The 21,566-nt window shown below is 26.6% G+C and overlaps 2 protein-coding genes across 2 annotated transcripts in view; one reads left to right on the top strand and one right to left on the bottom strand.

Annotated features, from left to right (window-relative positions):
* Window positions 1-1,809: 1,809 nt before the first annotated feature.
* LOC101240357 (uncharacterized) lies at window positions 1,810-11,027 on the bottom strand. Its single transcript, XM_065813890.1, has 8 exons — window positions 10,912-11,027; window positions 10,606-10,687; window positions 8,293-8,395; window positions 8,086-8,219; window positions 6,170-7,220; window positions 5,894-5,988; window positions 5,609-5,722; window positions 1,810-3,074 (listed from the first exon to the last, which is right to left on the bottom strand). The coding sequence occupies exons 1-8, from the start codon at window positions 10,932-10,934 to the stop codon at window positions 1,908-1,910; spliced, it is 2,769 nt and encodes a 922-aa protein (XP_065669962.1). The 5' UTR covers window positions 10,935-11,027; the 3' UTR covers window positions 1,810-1,907.
* A 2,870-nt stretch (window positions 11,028-13,897) lies between these two features.
* The window catches only part of LOC100213545 (guanine nucleotide-exchange factor SEC12), a 14,281-nt gene continuing 6,612 nt past the window's right edge, over window positions 13,898-21,566 (top strand). The window contains exons 1-2 of the mRNA XM_065813888.1: window positions 13,898-14,107; window positions 19,564-19,750. Of these exons, the coding sequence (XP_065669960.1) occupies window positions 13,985-14,107; window positions 19,564-19,750 (310 nt within the window). The 5' untranslated portion in view covers window positions 13,898-13,984. The remainder of the gene's footprint in view (window positions 14,108-19,563; window positions 19,751-21,566) is intronic.

Here is a 21,566-nt window from a genome sequence, read left to right as displayed (position 1 = left end):
TCATTAGTTAATATTTTATTCCATAATTTCGGCCCTCTTGTAGAAATTGAAAATTCGGTCGCCGCAAAATAACTTTTGGGTTGAATATAACTGTTATTTGAAAATCTGGTGAGATATCTATTCTGATTTATTTTGAATAATGGGTAAAATATTTTAGGAGATATATTTTTATTAATTTTGAACATAAATATAAGAACTTGATAGACATTTAATTGATAAACATTCATTATATTTAAATTAACAAATAATGCTTGGGAGTGTGTATAACGGCCCACATTGGAAATGATTCTGATTGCATGCTTTTGTTTATTAAATAGTTTTTTTATTTTATTTCTATTTGTACTGCACCAAGCAATATTTGCATAATTAAGATGGCAATGAATGAACGAGAAATATAAAAGCTTTAAGCAAGTTGGATTTAAAAAAAGGCTAAGACTTTATCTTTTAGCTTATCCACATAATGCAGCCATTGTTTCGTCACAATCTTTTAAAGAACTAATCTTAAATAATTCTTTAATAAATTATTATGATGCAACTTTTTGCAGAGCCGCTGAGAGGGGGGGGGCGGAGGCTCTCGGCGGCCATGACTTTTTGTGTTAAAGATGACAACAATTTATTTAACAGTAGCATAAAGTTAAATTATAAGTTTTGGCATACACAGTATTATTATCAGGCAATGTTGATTTTAAACATTTTCCAGTATTCCCTTTATCTCGAATACATTTTAAAATGTGCACAGTATCATTTAAAAGAAGTATGGTAGAGCACTTTTCGCTTTGAATTATTGGAATGTTTTTCAATTAATTCGAAGCTACCCATTATTAATCCAAGAAGTTTTATACCTGCAAGCAGAGGAGAACGCAAGATTTTTTGATGTTTTAGATATGACATATTCACAGAATATGCTTAAGACATGAACAAGTTTACACAATGACTAAATGTGCCACATCTAAATAATCAAAAAATTATTTTTGATTATTTAGATGTGGCACATTTAGTCATTAGTTAACAAATCTTACTTGCCTGGCAAGTAAGATTTGTGAACTTATTTCTTCTATTTACGTTTAAAAACTTGTTGTAACTTTACATACCGGACAAATATTTATAACAAGTCAAGGACCACTTTTTTTTGGTCATATTTTTTTCGGATTAACTTGAAAGTAAAGTTATAAATCTAAATCGTAAAAATTTATTTGAAAATCATCATCTAGTTCACTTTTTCTACCGTATTTATGAGATCTTGTCAGAACTGCTATCTACTATCTCTAAGTCCACAACCTTATATTGTGATTTTTACATAAAATCTTTTCATAAATGCAACACAAAAAAATTTTTATTATATTTAAATTTATTTGTCATAATCATGTAGTCAATGTTGTCACAAAAACATGTTGTCGATAAATAGAGATGGAGTGACATTTGGCAACAAATATCTTTTGTAATGATGAAAAAAAAAACTTTTTTTATTCTATTAATATTAAGAAAATTAATATTAATAGAATAATAATATTAGCACATAAGGGTTTAAGTTGCAAGTGATTACTATCAGACGGCTTTAACTTTTTTAAGAAAGCATGATCAACTTGTTATACGTACATTCAAGTTCATGCTCACAATTAAAGGGTATTTTAATGTTGAAGAAACGTTTTAGTAACAATCTTATATTTATAATTCTTACATTTATATTATCGCTTTAGAAAAATTAAATTAGTCTTTATTTTAAATTTTTTTAATAAATGTTTCAATAAATAATTAAATCATAATAATTTAAAAACTATATGTTCATGTATGGAATAGAAAAACGAGAAATAATCGAAATTGTCATTTTCATAACATTTTACAAACTTATGAACAAAAAAATGAATAATTATTGAACATTGTTTTGAAAACAAAAATAGGAAAATATACTATACTATATTTGGTTCTATTTTACAAGTTATTTCTGCTGTAGATAAATGTTTAATCGGCACTGGATTTGATAAAGTCTTTGAACTCTTTTTGTCAAGATTATTCGAGATATCATTAACTTTATTCACAATTTTGAAGTTGTCTGTAGAATGCGAGTATTGTTTTATTCTATGAGATTGTGAGGCTGAAAAATGTTTTACTTTCTGGTCTGGATTATTATAAGGAGGTTTAAGCTGAAATGATGTTAAGTTTATCTTACAACTTTGATTGATTGGGATGTTAATAGATGAAGTAGATTTGGAAGAAGTAATGATCTGTGTGCAACCACTTGATTTTACGATTGACGGAGTAGATGAGCTTTTTGGGCTTATTGACCACTGCGTGTTCGTTGAGAAGGAACTTTTTTCTCCTTTCTTTATCGATGTAGAAGAAAAGAGATTGGCGGGAGTCGGTTTTATTGATATGTAAGATGCATTTGGACGCGCGGAGACTATTACTTTTGGAGAAAAAGATGGAACCGATAATCGCACTGAAGGTGACGCAAAGGTCAGAGAATTTTTCTGTAAACTTTGCGATAAAGTCGAAACAATATGCTGCTTGACAGGATAAGAATAAACAGTACGCCTCATCGATTCTAAACTTGATGATGTGCCTCCAACTTTACTTTGAACGTAAGTTTTTTTTGGATTTACTCGCTGAAGAATCCCAGGTAACTGAGTCAGAAATGCTTTCTGAGTGGTGCCAAGTTTATTAGCAGCTTCGTTATCTTTTAACAAATCATTTAACTTAAATTCAGTGTCTATCTTGTAAGACCTTCCATTAATCACTATATCAGACCCTGCTAACGCGTCTAAAGAGGAATTAGTGTAACTAATTTTTGAGGACGCTGAAGGTGACGAAGAAGACTGGACAAATAAACATTTTCCATTACTTTTTGCAACAATTTCTTCCGAACTTTTTGTTGTTTGATTTTTTAACTTAACGTTTGATGGCTTAGTTAAATCAACCACAACTTTATCTTTGTCTGGAGACTTCATTTTTTTAGTTAAATCAACCACAACTTTATCTTTGTCTGGAGACTTCATTTTTTTTTCAAAGCTATTATTTGGGATTACGTTCAAAAGTTTTCTCTTTAATGGATTCAAATTTTTTGCTGCAGTAATTTCCTGAAATACAAATGTTTAAAGTTTGTAAACCAAAAATTTTATATCAATCAAGAATAATAATAAATAACTAAAGCATGAAATAACACGTAATCTTTAGGTCTAAATAATAAAATAATTATTTGTTTTCAAATGAAACTTTTAATTGTTTGTAAAAATTGATGCAAAAAATAATGAAAATAATTTTGTTTTTTTGATAAGAATTTTTTTTTCTCAAAAACAAAACATCCCCTGAACCTTCAAAATTTTATTAACCTTTAAAAAAGTCAACAACAAATGTGTTTACAGCAAGAGTAAAACGTCTGTGGATTTCACAAACATTAGTTATACAGCCTGGCTTAAAGATAGATAGCTGGTTAGAATGACATTATTTTAAAGGATGCAAACTTGAGAAAAACAAAAAACAATTACTATGAAAAAATTTTCTTTTTAAAATTATGAAAGTTATTTGATGTGCTTCATGCTACTAACATCACAATTTTTATGCCCATTTTATCAGCTTTATTATTCAGTTATTTTTATTTGCAATCTGCATATATACTTTTTATCCAATAACAAATAATTTTCAAATTTATGGATACCATTGCAGCGCTTTTTGTTGATAAACAAACATTTCTTTGACTTAAAAAATGAAAACTTCTAATAATAAGAAAAAATAAACTTTAAATCTTTTATGTAATCATTGTTTACATTTAATTATATTACAGTTAATTCCTGGTAAGTCGAACACCAATTAACTCAAACTGTTTCTTTTGGTCGCTTGAAATTGTCTAATTGATTACTATGAAAATTCTCTAGTTAAGTCGAACCTCGAATAACTCGAACCTTTTAAGTGAAACCATTTTTTCATCCCCCTACAACAAATTCTTTGGTTAGCTTGAACTTTTTGTATGGGAAATAAAGAAATCAAAATAATTTGATTAAATTTTTTTAGAAGCCATTCCATATAAAACATAAATAACAGAAATAAACAACAGCCTAATATTTTCTGTATTTTTTTGTTGTATTTAGATCTGAATATAATATACATAATAACATATCGTTATAAAATTAGTTTTTTTAACAGGTTTAACGACAATTATTTTTTGGTTTATTAACTTCTTAATAAAAGATTACTAGCATTTAGACACAATTTTATTACCAAATGATAAGGAAGTCATTGTGTTGCTAAACTTTTTTCAATTTTACCTTTTGAGTGTACAGCATGAATACAATATGTGACTTCTTTCACTGAAACATTTTACAATATATTTGATGTTTATACTTAAGCATTGAATAAAGAAAAATCGTCTTAACTTGAACTAATATCTCATATCAGCCAAAGTTTGACTTAACGGGAATTTGCTTTAGTTAAACTTTTTAAGTTAAGTCAAACCATTTTCTTTGTCTCTTGGAGGTTTGAGTTATCGGGAACTATTGTATTTGTGTGTGTGTGTGTATATATATATATATATATATATATATATATATATATAAAATTATATAATATAAAAATATATATAGCAGCCCTCAGAATAAGGAAAAGGTCAGCAATAAACTGCCAACCTTAAACTATTAGAATTCGACAAAAATATTTCAATACAAAAGTTTTATTGTAAAACATAGAAACGAAGCCAGCAATTTTTTGCTGACCTCAAACACTTTTAGGTCGACATTGCCATATGCCAACCCAAATTCTGTTGGTTGATATATATATATATATCTTATACTGCTGATTTAGGTGAGCAGCGTGACATAATACTGAAATAGCCTGTTGCCGGGGCTTCAGTACATACATCGACTGACAAATAGCTTGACTCGCAGTGGAGTGCTGCTACATTGACTGAGGGTTTGGGATGGCGCAGTAATCTTTTCATTCATTATTCTTCGTTTTCTTCTTTTTCTAAAAAAGCCATATCGATTTAGATATGCAAAAAAAAGTGAGCAAATTCTCATATAAATATGCTATAGTAGATATATATATATGTATATATATATATATATATATATATATATATATATATATATATATATATATATATATATATATATATAGATATATATATATATACATATACATACACACACACACACACACACACACACACACACACACACACACACACACACACACACACACACACACACACATATATATACATATATCAACCCTCGGAATTAGGAAAAATGAGGTCGGCAATTATTTGCCGACCTCAATCTTTTTGTGGTCGGTATCAGGCCGGCAAAAATTATTTGATACAAAGGTCTGACCATAAAACATAGAAACGAGGTCGGCAATTTTTTGCCAACCACAAACACTTTAAGGTCGGCAGTTAGGTTGGCATTGCCGACCCTAATTCCCAGGGTTGATATATATATATATATATATATATATATATATATATATATATATATATATATATCAATTTATAAAATACTTGCACACAATATTTATGAACAAATTAGCTAATAATCATATGTAAATTGCAATTAAGCAAAACAAAATTCTTCTATTTGCATCTAGCACAGATTTAAGTACACGAAAATAAAAAACTTACCTCTGAGTTGATGTGCCAATTGGTTGTAGTTTTGAACTTCTCAAAGTTTTTATCCTTTTTAATTACTTCATACAAATTTTTGTCAGCACACTCTTTGCAATGCACAACACCAGACTTGATAAAAAAAACAAAAACAAAAAAAATTAATTGTGTAGTTTGTTATCAAAAATTTAATGCAAACTTCTAATAACTTGTAACACATAATATTATAACGTTATTAAAGATGTTGTAAAGCATTAAATCTCCAATTTTCAAAAGCAAAAAAACCTAAAAAAAAAAAGCTACCTTTCCAACAGTTTCATGACCATTAGTCATTTTGTAAGCTTGAAAACTTTTAAATACTTTTTTACAAGTAACACAAGTTTCAAAAAGCTGAACATCTATAAATTAAAACTGAACTTAAATTAAAATTTTAAACTAGTTTAAAGCTATAATAAAATACTTTCAGAAGGAAAAGTTTGTAGGTAATCTGTTAAAAATTTAAGATTGTTATTTATTTATATTATGATATTAACAATACAAGTTCAACATACATCATTTAAATAAAATTAAAACAATTACTTTTCAGTGTAGTGGAAGAGGCATCCTTTTTATAAAACTCAAGATTGCTTTCATCAGATAATTCATCTTTCGATTTCTTCAAATCAAACTGTTTTTCAGACGCTTTCAATTCACTTTCATTTTCTAAATTTTTGTGTAAAAACATGTCAAGATTTCGTTTTCTTAATCTATAAGAAAAACTTGCTGGCTTTGCTTTTCTTTGTTGCAAATAGTTCGGAATATGTTCATTTTTTAATGATAAACCCCATCTGTTATATAATGATGACCGAGATGCATTATAAATAAAATGTCCTTTTTGCTGAATAATAGGTGTAACCAAACTGCAAACTCCAGCATACAGAAAGACTCGATTTTTATCGTTACCTAGTAATTTTTTTTTCTCAAAGTCTAAACTTTCTACCAATCTGTAATCACCTTTAGCTAAAAATTTAGTAGAACTATCAACATCAACTATATTATTAGCTTTATTATCAATGACTAAAGTAATATTATCTTCAATGTTTTCAAGTAAATTTGTAATGATGTTTTGTTGGGTTTCATTAGTTTTAGTGTTCTGTGGTAGCTCTTCACTTTGAATAGCTTTGTCTGTAGCACAGACAACTTTTTCAACTAACTCACTAAGGGTGTCATGGACCAATGCTTTCACATTAGAAGTTTTTTTTTCTCTTAAACGAGGAGAAATTACAATGGGTATATCATCAATAAATGATGGAAAAAGTATCAAATTTAGGATATCTTTAGAATCATTCACATTAACTATTGGAGGTTTTCTTGAAATCAAAATCAAATCATTTTTATAATCCATAGAAGATTCTGCTTCCTCATCACTCATATCACTCAAATCAGAAAGACAAGAAATTTTGTAAGTAATTGGTCGTTTAGATGATTTACTAGAACATATATCTTTTCTAACAAAGTACCAAGAGTTTGAAGCCCTTGTAGAAGTCATTCCATTTGGAAGATATTCAGTTAAAGAAGGTACCTCTTTTTTTAGTATTTTTTTCCCACTAATTTGAAAACCACCATGTTCATTTAAACATGTTTTGCAAACCTAAAACCAGGAAATTATTAACTAAACAAACTTCAATACAACAGGAATAAAATTAAGTATGAAATATATACAGGGTTAAAAAAAAATGATATGACTATTGAACAAGTTGCTTAGCAGTTCTTCAGTTGGATAGGTTATGACCAAATAGTAAAAGTCAGCCTTTTCGCGCCCGCAAATACTTTTGCAAGCACTTGAAAAAACGTTTACTCAAAAAATAACAGTATTGCTTTAAATGGCTACAAATCTTTTTTGTTTATTAAATATTTCAATAAAAATTTGTGATAGCACTTTTAGGTAAAAATGATTGTATTTAGAATTTAAATAAAGCTTTCTTTTTACTGCTTTATATAAAATATTAAATATTTTATTAAAAATTTAAACAAAATGTTTATTTTGCCATTTTCATTTTAGTTATTGACAATTTTAATAAAACTTTTTTTTCAATTTTATAATTATTTTATTTAGAACTTAAATCAAACGCTCTGTTGCTGTTTTTGTTTATTGTTTAAAATAAATGAAAAAAAAAGTTTGTTTTTTCATTTTTATTTTAACAACTTCATATAGAATTCATCTAAGGCAACTTTTTCCTCTTTTTTTTTTTTAAATTCAAATAGCAATTAAAAATTAACTTTTATAGTCAGCCTAAAAATAACCACCAGGCCAGCACATTAAATTCAATAAAAACTGTGCAGCTCTAAATGATTGAATTAATACACAAGAACAGAACACAATTGACTTCTAAAGTAGCCTACTTAATTGTAGAGCCCCCCTTTACCCTTGGTTAGGTGAATATTGTTTTAAAAAGAGCAATACAAAGTTCAGAACTTGTTTCAGTACCAAAAGAAATCAAATAAAAAATATAAACCTTTATTTTTGTACATTTGTCTTTTAAACTTGTTTGAACTTCAGTATCAGGAGTAGAAAACAATTTAAATACTATATGACCACAATTATCACAAGATGAAGACCCCTCGTATCTTTTTTGCCGCAGAAGATAACCTAAAATTTTTTTTTACATTTTTGTATACAAAGAAAACATAAACTACAAAGTTGCATACTTCAACAATGCTACCTCTGCATGAAATTTTGGCCCCATTTCCAGGTTCAACTTCTATGGTGTTTGTAATCTGTCTATCTTCTAACAAAAATGGACACACAACACTTTTAAGGTAGTCCTTAAAATATGAAAATATTGTAAAATCATAGACATAAATATAGAAACATTATTCAATTATAAGTATAAAATATTCAATAAAAAAATTATCAATAAAAAAAAAATTATTAAAAAAACTATAAATCTGGTTGTATGATTAGATTCACAGTTTAATCTAAGTTTAATGAACTAGTATTCCCTGTGTTTCTTAGTAGCAGCTTGAAACCCTTTACAACAACAAACATTTGAAATTAAAACTTAAAAAAATAATAATAAACTTTCAATGCAATGCATTCTTTTATCTCAAAAAAGAAAAATAAGATAAAATATACTATTACAGGCGCCACAAAGACTAGATGTCAATGACTGCCTAAAATGCAATATTACGAAGTCACATTTGGACAAATTTGAGTAAACCGTAGTATTAATGTCACCACAGGAAAAGGGTTGAAAAGATGAAAATCAACTTATTTATAAATTTTAAAAGTTGGCTAGTAGCAATTGAGAGAAATTTTATGTTTTGTATATTTTTATATAAAGTAAAAGTTAGAAAAGTTTATTATAATAACTTTAATAATTTTAATATTTATATAATTCAAAAAAAGATTTGAAAATTATTTCAAATGAGTTCAAACTTATTTGATTGTTGCAGTCATATATATTTGTTTCACCTTGTTGAAATAAAATAAGGTTTTCTTTCTTTACACATTTTCATATTATTATAATAAAATATATTCTTTCTTTACACATTTTCATATTATCATTATAAGATATATTCTTCTTTACCTCAAAACATGAACATACAATCTTTTATATATCCAAGCTCAAAAACAATTATGAAAAAACCTGGCAAATTTATAAAACTATTTTTTCACTAACAAAACAGTATGAATACAAAATTAAATTAAACTATTTAAGTAGCTAATATTTGCTAATAATAATAATTAATTATTTATTCTCTTTACCCTTTATAAGTTGATGTTTTCAATCAACCAAATTTATTTATGTGCTCAAGGCCCAAAATAAGGATACAGTAGATAAAATAAAGAGGATAAAATAATTACAATGTACTAGATATAAACAAAATGGTGCCATAAATATAACTCTGCTCTCCATTTATTTATGGAGATTGCAAGAACCTGTCCGAGTTTACAATAGATTTTATAATGAGCAACAATAATAAAGAAGAGTATTGTTGCTTTCAAATAACAAATTAACTGGGTGGCTACCATGCCATTATTATATGCAACATGTAGACAATGGAATGAGTCTTTTTACAAAAGGTACCAAAGCTAACAACCATAAATGACTGCAATTCAAGAATATCAAAGACTATGCAAACTGGTCAGAATTAATAATTTGTTCTGCATTATGCATAATATAGCATCAAATCTTAGCATTATGCAAAAGTAAAAAAAAACTAGCTTTGAATAAGAAAGTTAGAAAATTCTTTTTAGAAAAATAATTTAATTTTAAGTGATATATATATATATTGATATATATATATATATTGATATATATATATATATTGATATATATATATATATATTGATATATATATATATATATATATATATATATATATATATATATATATATATATATATATATATAAATTGCTAGAATAGTCTAGCAATTTATATTATTCTGAAAAATACTTAAATGAAAAAAAAAACGTTACATAGTTGGTCAATTGTTAATCTGGCATTTTCATTATAGCATATACACATTAAGTATATATAAAATATAGATAAAATAATATATATATATATATATATATATATATATATATATATAATAAATATATAATATACATATATATATATATATATATATATATATATATATATATAAAATATATAATATATATAAAATATAGATAAAAAGTATAGATAAAATATATATTAAAAAAACAAATCTATATGATTATGTATGCTTATATTAAAACCTAATATTAAATATAATTGCTTCGTGATAGTACGATATATTTATGCAAGATTGATTACGACAGAGATTATATTACAAAAAGGGAAATAAGGGTAAACGAATTTCCGTTTGAGATAAAACCTCCAGCTGTCTAAATACATAACCGGTTTCAATAGAAAACAACACGGTAATTCATTCATCTTGTTAGCAGTTCAATAGTTTCGACGGCCGGTACAAGAATCATACACGGAATAAAAAACAAAGTTTAACAAGTAGTGCATGTTCGGAAAACTTAAAGCCGTTTACCTTATTATAAATCGATTTGATTTCTTCCAGCGCAATTACTCCTTCAGTATGCAGTCGATTTACAACTGATAGCAATTTGTCTCTAAAAAATAATTATAATTTTAACTATATAATCGACTAACTTATTTACTCAACTATCTATTTACTAGATTTGATACAACGATAACATGCGCGACGATATTTGGCGCCCGGTAAAAAAAATGGAAGCCAAAGACGCATTTAGATCTAAAAACTAGCTTTAACTAACAAAATTGATGTAGGAGGTAAAGGTTAATATAGTAAATCAAAGAATAATAAACAAAATACCTTTTTCTGACATACGCATTCATTTATTAAACTAACTTGATTTTTTTTTAAATAAATAAACTTCCCCGCCGTCGGTTGTAAATGAAGAAAATTTTATAAACATGCATGAAAAGTCTGGGGACAAGATAAACAACAACTCCAAAGTTGCGACTTGTTCAAAGTAGCAACTACAAACAGTAAAAACAAAGTTTTTTTTTAATTTATATTTATATTTATTTATAAAATTAATAATTTCGGTACTTACCATAATACTATTTAATATTGATATTTAATATGATATAAATTGTATTTAAAATTCAATTACTACTAATTAAAATTACTACTACTTCAATTACTACTATAAATATTTTTGTAATAATTAGTAGTAAATAATTGTATTATTAGTAATACTACTAATAAAATTATATACATTAGTAATGTGATATTTATTGTTATCACCTAAATATTTTTACTAATAGTATAAACTAATTATAATATACTATTAGTATAAATTTGACTAAAGATTTTTTTTTTTATCTTTGAATTAAGTTATGAATTATCAAATGAAATAAGATTTATGATAATTTTATTATAGTTTTTTTAAATTTATTTAGTAAAAAATCATTATTATTATTATTTTTCTTATTCTATAATAAAAGTAATAATTATAATAAATGATTTCTATTAAATTAATAATATTAAATAATAACAATGACTTATTACTATTAATAATACTGTTGTTATTGTTGCTGTATACCTCATAGTTGTAAAATAATACATTAATATATAGTGTATGATTGTTTAAGTATTAGTAGTACACGCTCGCTCTCACAAGCACACGCATTAAGTTTAGACACTAAGAGTGTTTGCTTTATATATAGTAAGCTACTCATCATAAAAAACTCTGTTGACGTAGCACCATTAATGTGTTAAAAGTTCTTTCATGTTTATTATTGTAGTTGTAATTAGTAGTTTAAAATTTATTCAATCCAAAACAAATTGTCTTTGATGTGAATAAAAATGGCCTGTTTTTTTATTTTAAAAATCATTATATATATATATATATGCTTTTTTTGTAGAAAAAATGGTGCTGGAACTCATCTGCATTTTTCTTTATATGTCAAAAATGAAGCAAAAATTAGGTATTAAGTTTTCTTGGTACTTAGGTACTCCTTTCCTTGCTTTTAGTGTCCACAGCTAAATTCACTATGTCCCTCATAGTACCGTGCTCAACTTGTTTCTCCGCTTAGTAGACAAGTTCGTCAAGGTCGTGTTTCAGAGTTAAAGAGTTGAGAGATGGTTGTAACCACAATGAAATAGTCTCCTCGACTGTAGTGACCTTCTTGGCCTTGAGGAGGTGATTACTTAAAATAATTAATAAGTAGTTACATAAAAATTATTTCAATTTCTCCATATGTCAGCTGAGTGTTATTATTTTCTGGCCAGTATTCTATTATTATTTTTATAATTTGAATCTGTTGTTATTTAAAATCTCCCTAATAGTATTGCCTACTGATAATCAAAGTCTATGATTAGCACAATGGCAAAGCATAATAGAATAAAAATTTTCAGTAAATGATTTGACAACACTACTTTTTCATCATGACGTCACTGCTGTGTCATCACATGCTATAGAAACTAAATAATTCTTCAACTATTCTGTTAAATTATTATAGTATTTTGCGAATCGTTTTTTTTTTGTTTTTGTTTTTTGTTAATTCATCTCTCCAAGATGAGGAGGCTACTTAATTGTGGTTATAACCCTCTCTCAACTATATAACTCCAGAACAGGAACCTTGACAAACAAGTCCGCTGCTTGGAGAAACAAGTTGAGTGCAGTACTACCAGGGATATGGTTTCGATCAAACTCGGAACCTCCACCTGTGTTGTTGGCACTGGTATGTTCTCAATGTATGTACAATCCCTGTATGTTCTATCTATTTAAGTCAGTCAATGTATGCACACTCTGCTGTACTAATCTCAATATAAATCAGTCAATAAAACTAAAATGAAAAAACAATCAAATAAAACAAATAAAATTAAATAATAAAAACAGTGAAAATGAAAATAATGTTCTGAATTAAAAAAAACAAAAAACATCTTAGTCTATTTTTTGGTTTTTAAAAAGATCTAATTAGTTTTCTCAATTATTTTAACAGTTTTTGTAATTTTGTCATTAAAAACAAAGAGGTGTTTTTTTAATATAAACGGTATACATTAGTCTTTAGTATAGGTTTATATATATATATATATATATATATATATATATATATATATATATATATATATTATATATATATATATATATATATATATATTTATATTTATATGTATGTATATATATATATATATATATATATATATATATATATATATATATATATATATTTATATTTATATGTATGTATATATATATATATATATATATATTATATATATATATACATATATATATCAAGCCTTCTCAGGAGACACATACTTATATGATCATGCATATATATTTTTTTTTAATAACACGGATTTGTGCATATATTGATAATTTATGTGTTTTTAAAAATGTGCTAAAAAAACAAACTTAATGAATGATAAAACAAATTAATGATAAGCCAGAGAAATTAAAAGCATAAAACTAATTTTTTTTTACTTAAGAAGCATCTCAAAATAATAGTTCGAACTTAGTTAATTTAATTTAAAAGCGTTTCAAATAATAATTTAAACCTAATAATTTTTCCTATATCGCCATGTTGATGTTATAGTTTGTTTATTTTTAATTTTAGTTTAAGTTTACATTACATTACATAAGATTACATTTGGCGCATTTTTTAAATGCACTAACTTAAAACATGCAAATAGCTGTGGCCAAGTTGTCAAAACAAAGTATATGGTAATAATATATGGTCTTACAAGGTATGTGACCGCACGCTTCTACTGAGAAAGCTTGATATATATATTTAACATACACAGTTATTTACATATAAGTTAATTTTTTTTTATCAAAGATTGTTTTAGAAAACCTTTGGTTTGACTTTTTTAGGAATTTATATTTAAAAACAAAGTATGTATTATTTGTAAAAAACACTAGTATTAATAATATATGGCAACATACAATTTGGATCAAACTAGTTTTCCACTTTATTCACTTCAATCAATCAATGATGAACTATTTATTACGTGTGGTGGTGGTGGGGCAGCAAAGACTGGAGTTAAAAATTCTATAGTAAGTTTTTATAATTTTTTTTTATGAGATTTTTAAAAAGAATATTATTTTTAATTGAGCTTTTTAAAAATGAAGAATTTTAAAAGCTGTAGGAGTGACAAGGGGTGCTCGATTTCACTTTCCTTATGAGAAAGTGGAAAGTATTTAAATAATCCATGTTTTCATAGTGAAAAATAATTTGTTTCATTTATACAATTTATTTGACATAAAAACAATTTTATGAGTTTCTAACTTTCTGGGAAGTGAAAATATATTCAACTCAATCTATTTCCAATTTCTTTTTTTTTAGGTTTTTACATGATATTAAAAGTATAATATTATAATTAATAATTAATAAAATTTGATCTTACTTCCCTACACTTTTCAATCACTTCTAATTGGAAAGTCATAAAAAAATTATTAAGTTCTTATCTTTTATTATGATGCATAATGCCAATAAATTATGAAATTATTATTATTATTATTATTGTTATTATTGTTATTGTTATTATTGTTATTATTATTATTGTTATTAGCCTATTTACAGCTATTTAAAATCAGTGTAAATAATAGTACTTAACACTTCACATTTTTTTTATAAACATCCTTTTTCTTTTAAAAGCTTCATGATTTGACTCTTGAATTCCTTTTTGTCAAACAATTTGAATTTATTTGGCAGTTTGTTGTACAATTTTATCCCATTGCAAAAGATAGACATTTGTCCGCTTTTCTTGTTCTGGTTTTTTAAGTGATAATTGTTTGCATTTCTTGTAAAATAATAGTGTACTTCATTGTTTTTTATACAAAATCCTTGACATTCATTTTCTGTAGTTGAATAGCATTGTGTATAAATATAACTACTTTCATTTGAATTCTTTCTTTTGTAGATAGCCAGTTTAATCTAGTCAACATATCATTACTATATGTAAAACAGTCACATTTTGAGATGGTTCTCATAGCTTTGTTTTGTAACTTTTGCAGCATTTGAATATATCATTTTGCATAAAAGAATAATGAAGCAAAATATCTAAAATAAGGTGCGATAGTTGTATTAAAAATTATTGTTTTGGTCCACCTAGTCAGATACCTAGCAATTCTTATAAGATAACCAGTCATCTTAGTGATTTAGGCTGGAGTATAGCTAATGTGTTTAGAAAAATTTTACCTCGGAATATTTTAAAGAAATTTAAATATTTTACCTCGGAACCTGGATCCTTGGGGTACACCTATTTTACAGGGTAGCTCAGATGCTAACTGATTACCAATTCTTACTCTTTGAGTTCTTCTTGTTAAGTTGCTTATGATCCATTGAAGTACTACTCATTCCACTTTGTAGCACTTGAATTTTTCAATTAACATTTTTCTTTTCATTGTTTCAAATGTTCTCTTTAAGTCTACCATAACTGCTTTGATGAACGTACCGCTATCAATTGCTGCCCTCCATTTTGAATACTGCCGTTTCAGTAAAATGTTTTTTTCGGTAGCCAAATTGATTTGGCTACCAAAAAATTGGATTCTAATAGAAAATCAAAAAATTTACAAAAAATAAATTTAGTTCCAAATGGGTTAAAGATAGATTAATTATTCTCACCAAGTTTAAACCAATGACTAGATATACTTTTACTTTTGCGATTAATTTAATGTAGAAGTCTTAATACGTCACCTTTTATAAAATGTATAATAACGGAATAAAACATTATCAATAAACACTTTGAAAGTCTAACTTATATTTATTTTATTTTAAAAACAAAACTAATATTAGTGCTATAAATAGAAGATATGCAAATTTTAAAATTATCCTGATATTTGTTAAAAACAAGATCTGCTAATAAAATTTTAAAACCGCCAATACTATTTTTTTGTGTGGATTTATTAAGAAATAGCACAAATAAATTTGATTTCACATTAAATGAAAGCGTAATATTTTAATGGAAATAAAAATAAAACAAAGTAGAAAAGCATTATTTTTTAATTACAATTATTATTTTGTCAAAAGTCTTAAGTTGAGCTTAAGGTAGCGCAAACAATTTTTTGTTTGAGCTACATTAAGAAATAGTTTTCAAAACTTTGTGGTAAGTACATTTATTATTTAAACGAGATTTTAAAATGGAAAAAACTATTCAGATTCGTGAAGTTAATATTAACCTTTCAACTTACAATAAAGACAAATATCAGTTACAGGATATGAAGAAGAGTCCATTGTCCATTGAGGACAACTTTTATGCTAAGATTGGTAAGGAACTATTCAATAATCTTAAAGATGTTACCTGATACCCTATAAAAAGAAAACTTACGGAGAAGACCAGCATGCCAAACTTTATCAAAAGCTTTAGAAATGTGAAAATTTAGAAATAGCCTTAACCTCTCTACCTCTATCTTATGCATATATATAAAATGCTTATACTATAAAATGCATATATATGTATATATATGTATATCCATATATATGTATATGCTTATACTATAAAAATTATTAGTTAGCAATTCAGCTGTAGAACGATAATCCATATTGATGATCAGAAGTTAAGTTATTAGATTCAAGATGAAAGGTTAAGTGTTTGTTAATCAAAGATTCAAAAACCTTGCTTATGATAGGAAAAATACTAATGGGGTGAAATATTTTTTGAAAGTAGGGATAACAGATGCTGCTTTGCAGCATACTGGAAAATAAGACTCTGATAAGCACTTGTTTATTAGTTTTGAAAGTATAGATGATAGCTCCAGAGAACACTTCTGCAAGACTGTAACAGGTATGTTGTACAGACAAAAACTGTAGAAGAATCTAAGCAGGAAATCACTTCAGATACAGAAGCTGGAGTGATATGAATGTTAAGCAATGGGTCAATCTTTTTTTCGGCTATATCAGGTAGAATGCAACTGGTGGAATCAAGAAATGATATTGATGTGGAATCAAGAGATGATATTGATAAAAAGTTCTTAGCAAACAATTTAGCTTTGTCTTTAAGTGAAGTAACAAAACTCGAACCATGCAAAAGAGGTGGAATAACAGATTTACCCTTATTATAGACTCTGTTAAAGGTTCTCCAGAAATCACAAGAGCCTAATTTTTGAGATGAAATACAAAATTTCATGACCTGAGAATAGCGGGCTTTGGTGTTAAACAAAACCTTTTTACAATGGTTTCTAACAATAGTAAACAGACATCTGTTTTCTGGAGAACTGTTTTGCTGATAGACATGAAAGTAATGGTTTTGATTGAAAATTGCAGCAGCACAATGTGAGAAAAACCATGGAGAAGAGTGAGGCTTGACTTGGAATTGTTGAGAGGGAATAAAAGATTCCATGCTAGCCTGAATCCAAGAAGATATGTAAGAAGCACATTTGTCAGCAGGAAGACAAAAGATTTCTAAATTCAATAGTCACATGCCCAAGTTAAGCATGTGACTATTGCAGTTTTTACAAATTAAAGGAATCAACACTAAGATCACAAGATGAGATGGTCAAACTCAAATTAGTCTCACAAAGAGCAAGTAGGTCTGGTGAACTTTGCAAGAGATAAGACTCAACAGAAAAAAATTTACTTCGAAGACCATGAATATTAGTGAATGATTTAGAGGTTTAGAGAACTTGGTGATGGCGATGGTTTTTTGTGTTTTATGGTTTTTGGTACTTAAGTCATTTTTAAATTTGTTAAAGAACTTGACTCAAAGCATAGATAGAACTCAGTACAATATTTAATAGTCCAACTATTGCCTCACTACTATTAATAAACCCTAAGCCGTAACAAAGGGCTCCAAATGCGGCTTTGACAATGCACACCAAAAGTACGAACAGGGACTCCACCCATGCGCAATATGGCACTGTTAGTACTCTGATATTTTACAGCTGTTGACAGAATCAGCCTTCTGAGAGCTACCACAGATTTTGGGAAATCTGATTACCAGCCGGCCTCAGAACCATAAAACTGAGTTTTTGAACTGTACCCTCATTAGGAGATAATAGAATGAGTTGCCTAGTCATAAAAACAGAGAGACATGCAAAACCCATGCATTGAGTTAAGAAGATCCAGCATTTAACATCCTAAACTGGAAACAATTTATTATAAATACATCTGCACCAGCCTAATAGATGAAGAAATAGTCAATCATAAAATGTAAACAAAATTGTCAATCATAAAATGTAAAAATATCCCGCAATCTCATCACAATTTATATGAATTTTTTTTAAAACACCTTCAACAAAACAATGTCTTAGAGACTAGATATTTTTATGATGTGCTACTGAGACCCAATAAGTAGGATTGCCATAATATTTTCAATTATGATGGAGGATGACAGTGTTTCAAATATTTTTTTCTTGGACACCCTAATGATGATGATGATAATGATAAGGATGACGATGATGATCCATTCTTAGGCTGTTTTTATCTATAGAATGCATTAATGATTGGCCTGATAACTCTATTAATATAACAAAACTCTATTCTGGTAATACAAAGATATTATTCTCAGTAAAAAATATTTTTAAAAAATGCAAAAAAGGATCAATTTGATTTAAATTAAGGAAAATAGTTGGTTTAGTTCAACATTGACAAATGCTACAATAGGTCCAAATAATCCAAGTCTTTTTATATAATGACTGATTGAGAACTTAAGGAAATTTGTTTTGATGAATAATTAAGGAGTAAATTTTTTTGACAATTTTGTAAATTTTTTAACACTTTGTTTCATTAAAAACAAATCAAAAAAATATTTATACACTTAGATACAAATTAAAGTTCTGTATACAGTGTTTAAGTCTTTCCAGGAAGCGCCTACGGTTTTTCATCTTGTAAGTCCATGCATGAGTATTTAATTTTAGTCAACTTAGTCATGGCTGTTTGCAAGTTTTTTTATATATTTTAACATTATAAGTGTTGCGGAAAGCTTTTTTGGAGTGGAGGGATAATACTCGAAAGGCTAATCTATAAAATGAATTTAAACTAGTAGTATTAGCAAAGAAAATAATATTTTTATGATTTGTTGCGGTATATATTGGTGTTTTTGTTAATAAGCATGTTTTATATATGTTTATATAATTTTTTTTTTTTTTTTTACACTGTGAGGTTTGATACAGTGGTTCAAATCAATCCCAACACACTAAAATTAGTTAGAACTAGATTTAGTTGGTTTGATTTGGTTACTTAGTAACTGTTATAAACTATATATATAGTTTGGTTTGGTGACTTTTATACATACTGCTAGCAGATGAAATTATTTGTAAATTTTACCAATTTAGTTGACAAGTTCAAAGTTAAAAATTGACATGTTAAGCATTTTTTTATGTGCTATAGCGTGTGTCATTTTTTATGTGCTACAGTGTCATGTTTTAATGTTAGGAATTTGTTAGAAGTTTGATTTTCAATTATTCTTTATAGATAAAAATGTAATGCAATTAATTATAAATTTGGTAATTTCTTATCTTTTTTACAATTAACATTTTTTTTCACAGTATAGAAGTTTTCCTTTATAAATTAGAATATATACAAGTTGCAGAGAGAAGGTAGTTTGTTCAAAGCTTCGCTCATTCATGAAGAAAGTTGTGGATCTCGTGCTCCCATGAACTTATGTTTAAACTCCAATCGTAATTTGGTAGCTGTTGGAATGGATCATTTATGTCAGATTTATTCTTTAAAAAAAGACAAAGAAAAGATCTTTATGAAAGGTAATTAAATTTTTTAACTGTTTGTGTTTTTTTGGTTTTCACATAAATATTTAATCAGCTTTTGCATTTTTTTTTTAATAAGCAATTAAAAATTTAAAATACAATTAATTAAATTGAAACAATAATGACATACAATAATAGCTAGTTGAAAACTGCTCATTATAAAAGATGAACCTTTAGTAACCTTTAGTAGGTCTTTAGTAAAATATTTACTATTTTTGCAAATCACTTAGAAAATGAAAAACTCTGAAAGTTTGCTACATTACAATACTGTGATTAGAAAAAAATAGATTTAATAGTTATTTCTTTTTTTTATTTCCTTATTATTATTATTCAAAATTCTTTCTGTTTTTTTATTTCCTTGTTTTCTTTCGATTGATCAAATCTCTTTGTATTACCAGAAAACAAATTCAACTGAAGATCATCAACACCTGTTAATTTTGAAATGTCAACTTGTGACAAAAATTGATTTTTAAGAAAATTTTCAAAATCTTTGTTAGATTAATGATTTGTTTACATATTTTAACCTAATAACAATGTTCATAATAATAATAACCAATACTTAACACCATAACAACCAATACTTAACACCATAACAACCAATACTTAACACCATAACAACCAATACTTAACACCATAACAACCAATACTTAACACCATAACAACCAATACTTAACACTATAACAACCAATACTTAACATTATAACAACCAATACTTAACACCACAACAACCAATACTTAACACCATAACAACCAATACTTAACACCATAACAACAATTCTTAACACCATAACAACCAATACTTAACATTATAACAACCAATACTTAGCACAATAATAGCCAATACTTAACAACATAAAAACCAATGCTTAATACCAACATAATTAAACAATAATACATTAGATTTATTTTGCAAAAAATGTCTGTAAAATAATTTTTAAGTGGTTAACAATGAAACAAAATAAAATAATTTTAAAAAAATCAAGAAATCCTAAAACTATTAACCATTAATTCAAATGTCAACAGCACAATTTAATTTGACTTTTTTTATTTTAATTTGTCAATTTTCATTTTAATTTGTTAATCTTTATTTTAATTTGTTAGTCTTTATTTTAATTTGGCACAAAACTTAGACCTCACAAAACAAATTTGTACCAAATTAAATTGAAAATTGACAAATTAAAGTGAAAATTGGCCAACCTAATCAAAAAATGGTGTAGTTATATGGTGTAGTTATAGTTTAAAAAATGGTGTAGTTATATGGTGTAGTTATAGTTTAAAAAAATACTGAAAAAAAGAACTAATAGAAAGATTTCTTCAATATGGATCAATAATAAACTGGTGAAAAGTTACATGATTAAATAAAAACAATAAATAAGAAGTTAAAAAGTCAAAATATCTGTTGTGTCAAATGGGTGTGAAGTAGTGTATAGTGACCCGGGCCCCAGCAAAATATGGGGTCTTTTACAAATCTGGTCCTGGAAAAATTACAAAATTTACCAAGTTAATAGGCGGGGGTAGGGAAAAATTTATAATATGTTATATATTAGAAATCTATGTATATATTTACTATTTATTAAATTCAGGCATATATTTTTTTTTAATTTAAATTTAAATAGCAAATAAAAATGAATTTTTAAAATCAAGCACACCAGCCTAAAAATAACCATCCAGGCATTAAGTTTCAAATGAAGAAGACCGGAACATGGGCAAGAATTTAAAAGTTACGTTTAAAGCTGAAGTTTATAAGGGTTGGAGTAGGAGAAAAAGAACAAGATAAAGTTTTTAGAGCATAAAGAGACAGATATAGTAGAAG

The sequence above is a fragment of the Hydra vulgaris genome, chromosome 12, assembly GCF_038396675.1.
Source record: "Hydra vulgaris chromosome 12, alternate assembly HydraT2T_AEP".
Classification (NCBI taxonomy): domain Eukaryota; kingdom Metazoa; phylum Cnidaria; class Hydrozoa; order Anthoathecata; family Hydridae; genus Hydra; species Hydra vulgaris.
This window is presented reverse-complemented; position numbering and strand designations above follow the sequence as displayed.

What these genes read in the sequence shown, in the direction of transcription:
- LOC101240357 (XM_065813890.1), bottom strand. Translation starts at nt 10,934, where the DNA reads ATGAATGCGTATGTCAGAAAAAG. An exon ending in CTCTTCCACTACACTGAAAA is followed by an intron (nt 5,989 to 6,169) that starts GTAATTGTTTTA and finishes TTTAATTTATAG; the next exon opens with ATGTTCAGCTTTTTGAAACT. An exon ending in ATTGGCACATCAACTCAGAG is followed by an intron (nt 3,075 to 5,608) that starts GTAAGTTTTTTA and finishes TTTGTATTTCAG; the next exon opens with GAAATTACTGCAGCAAAAAA.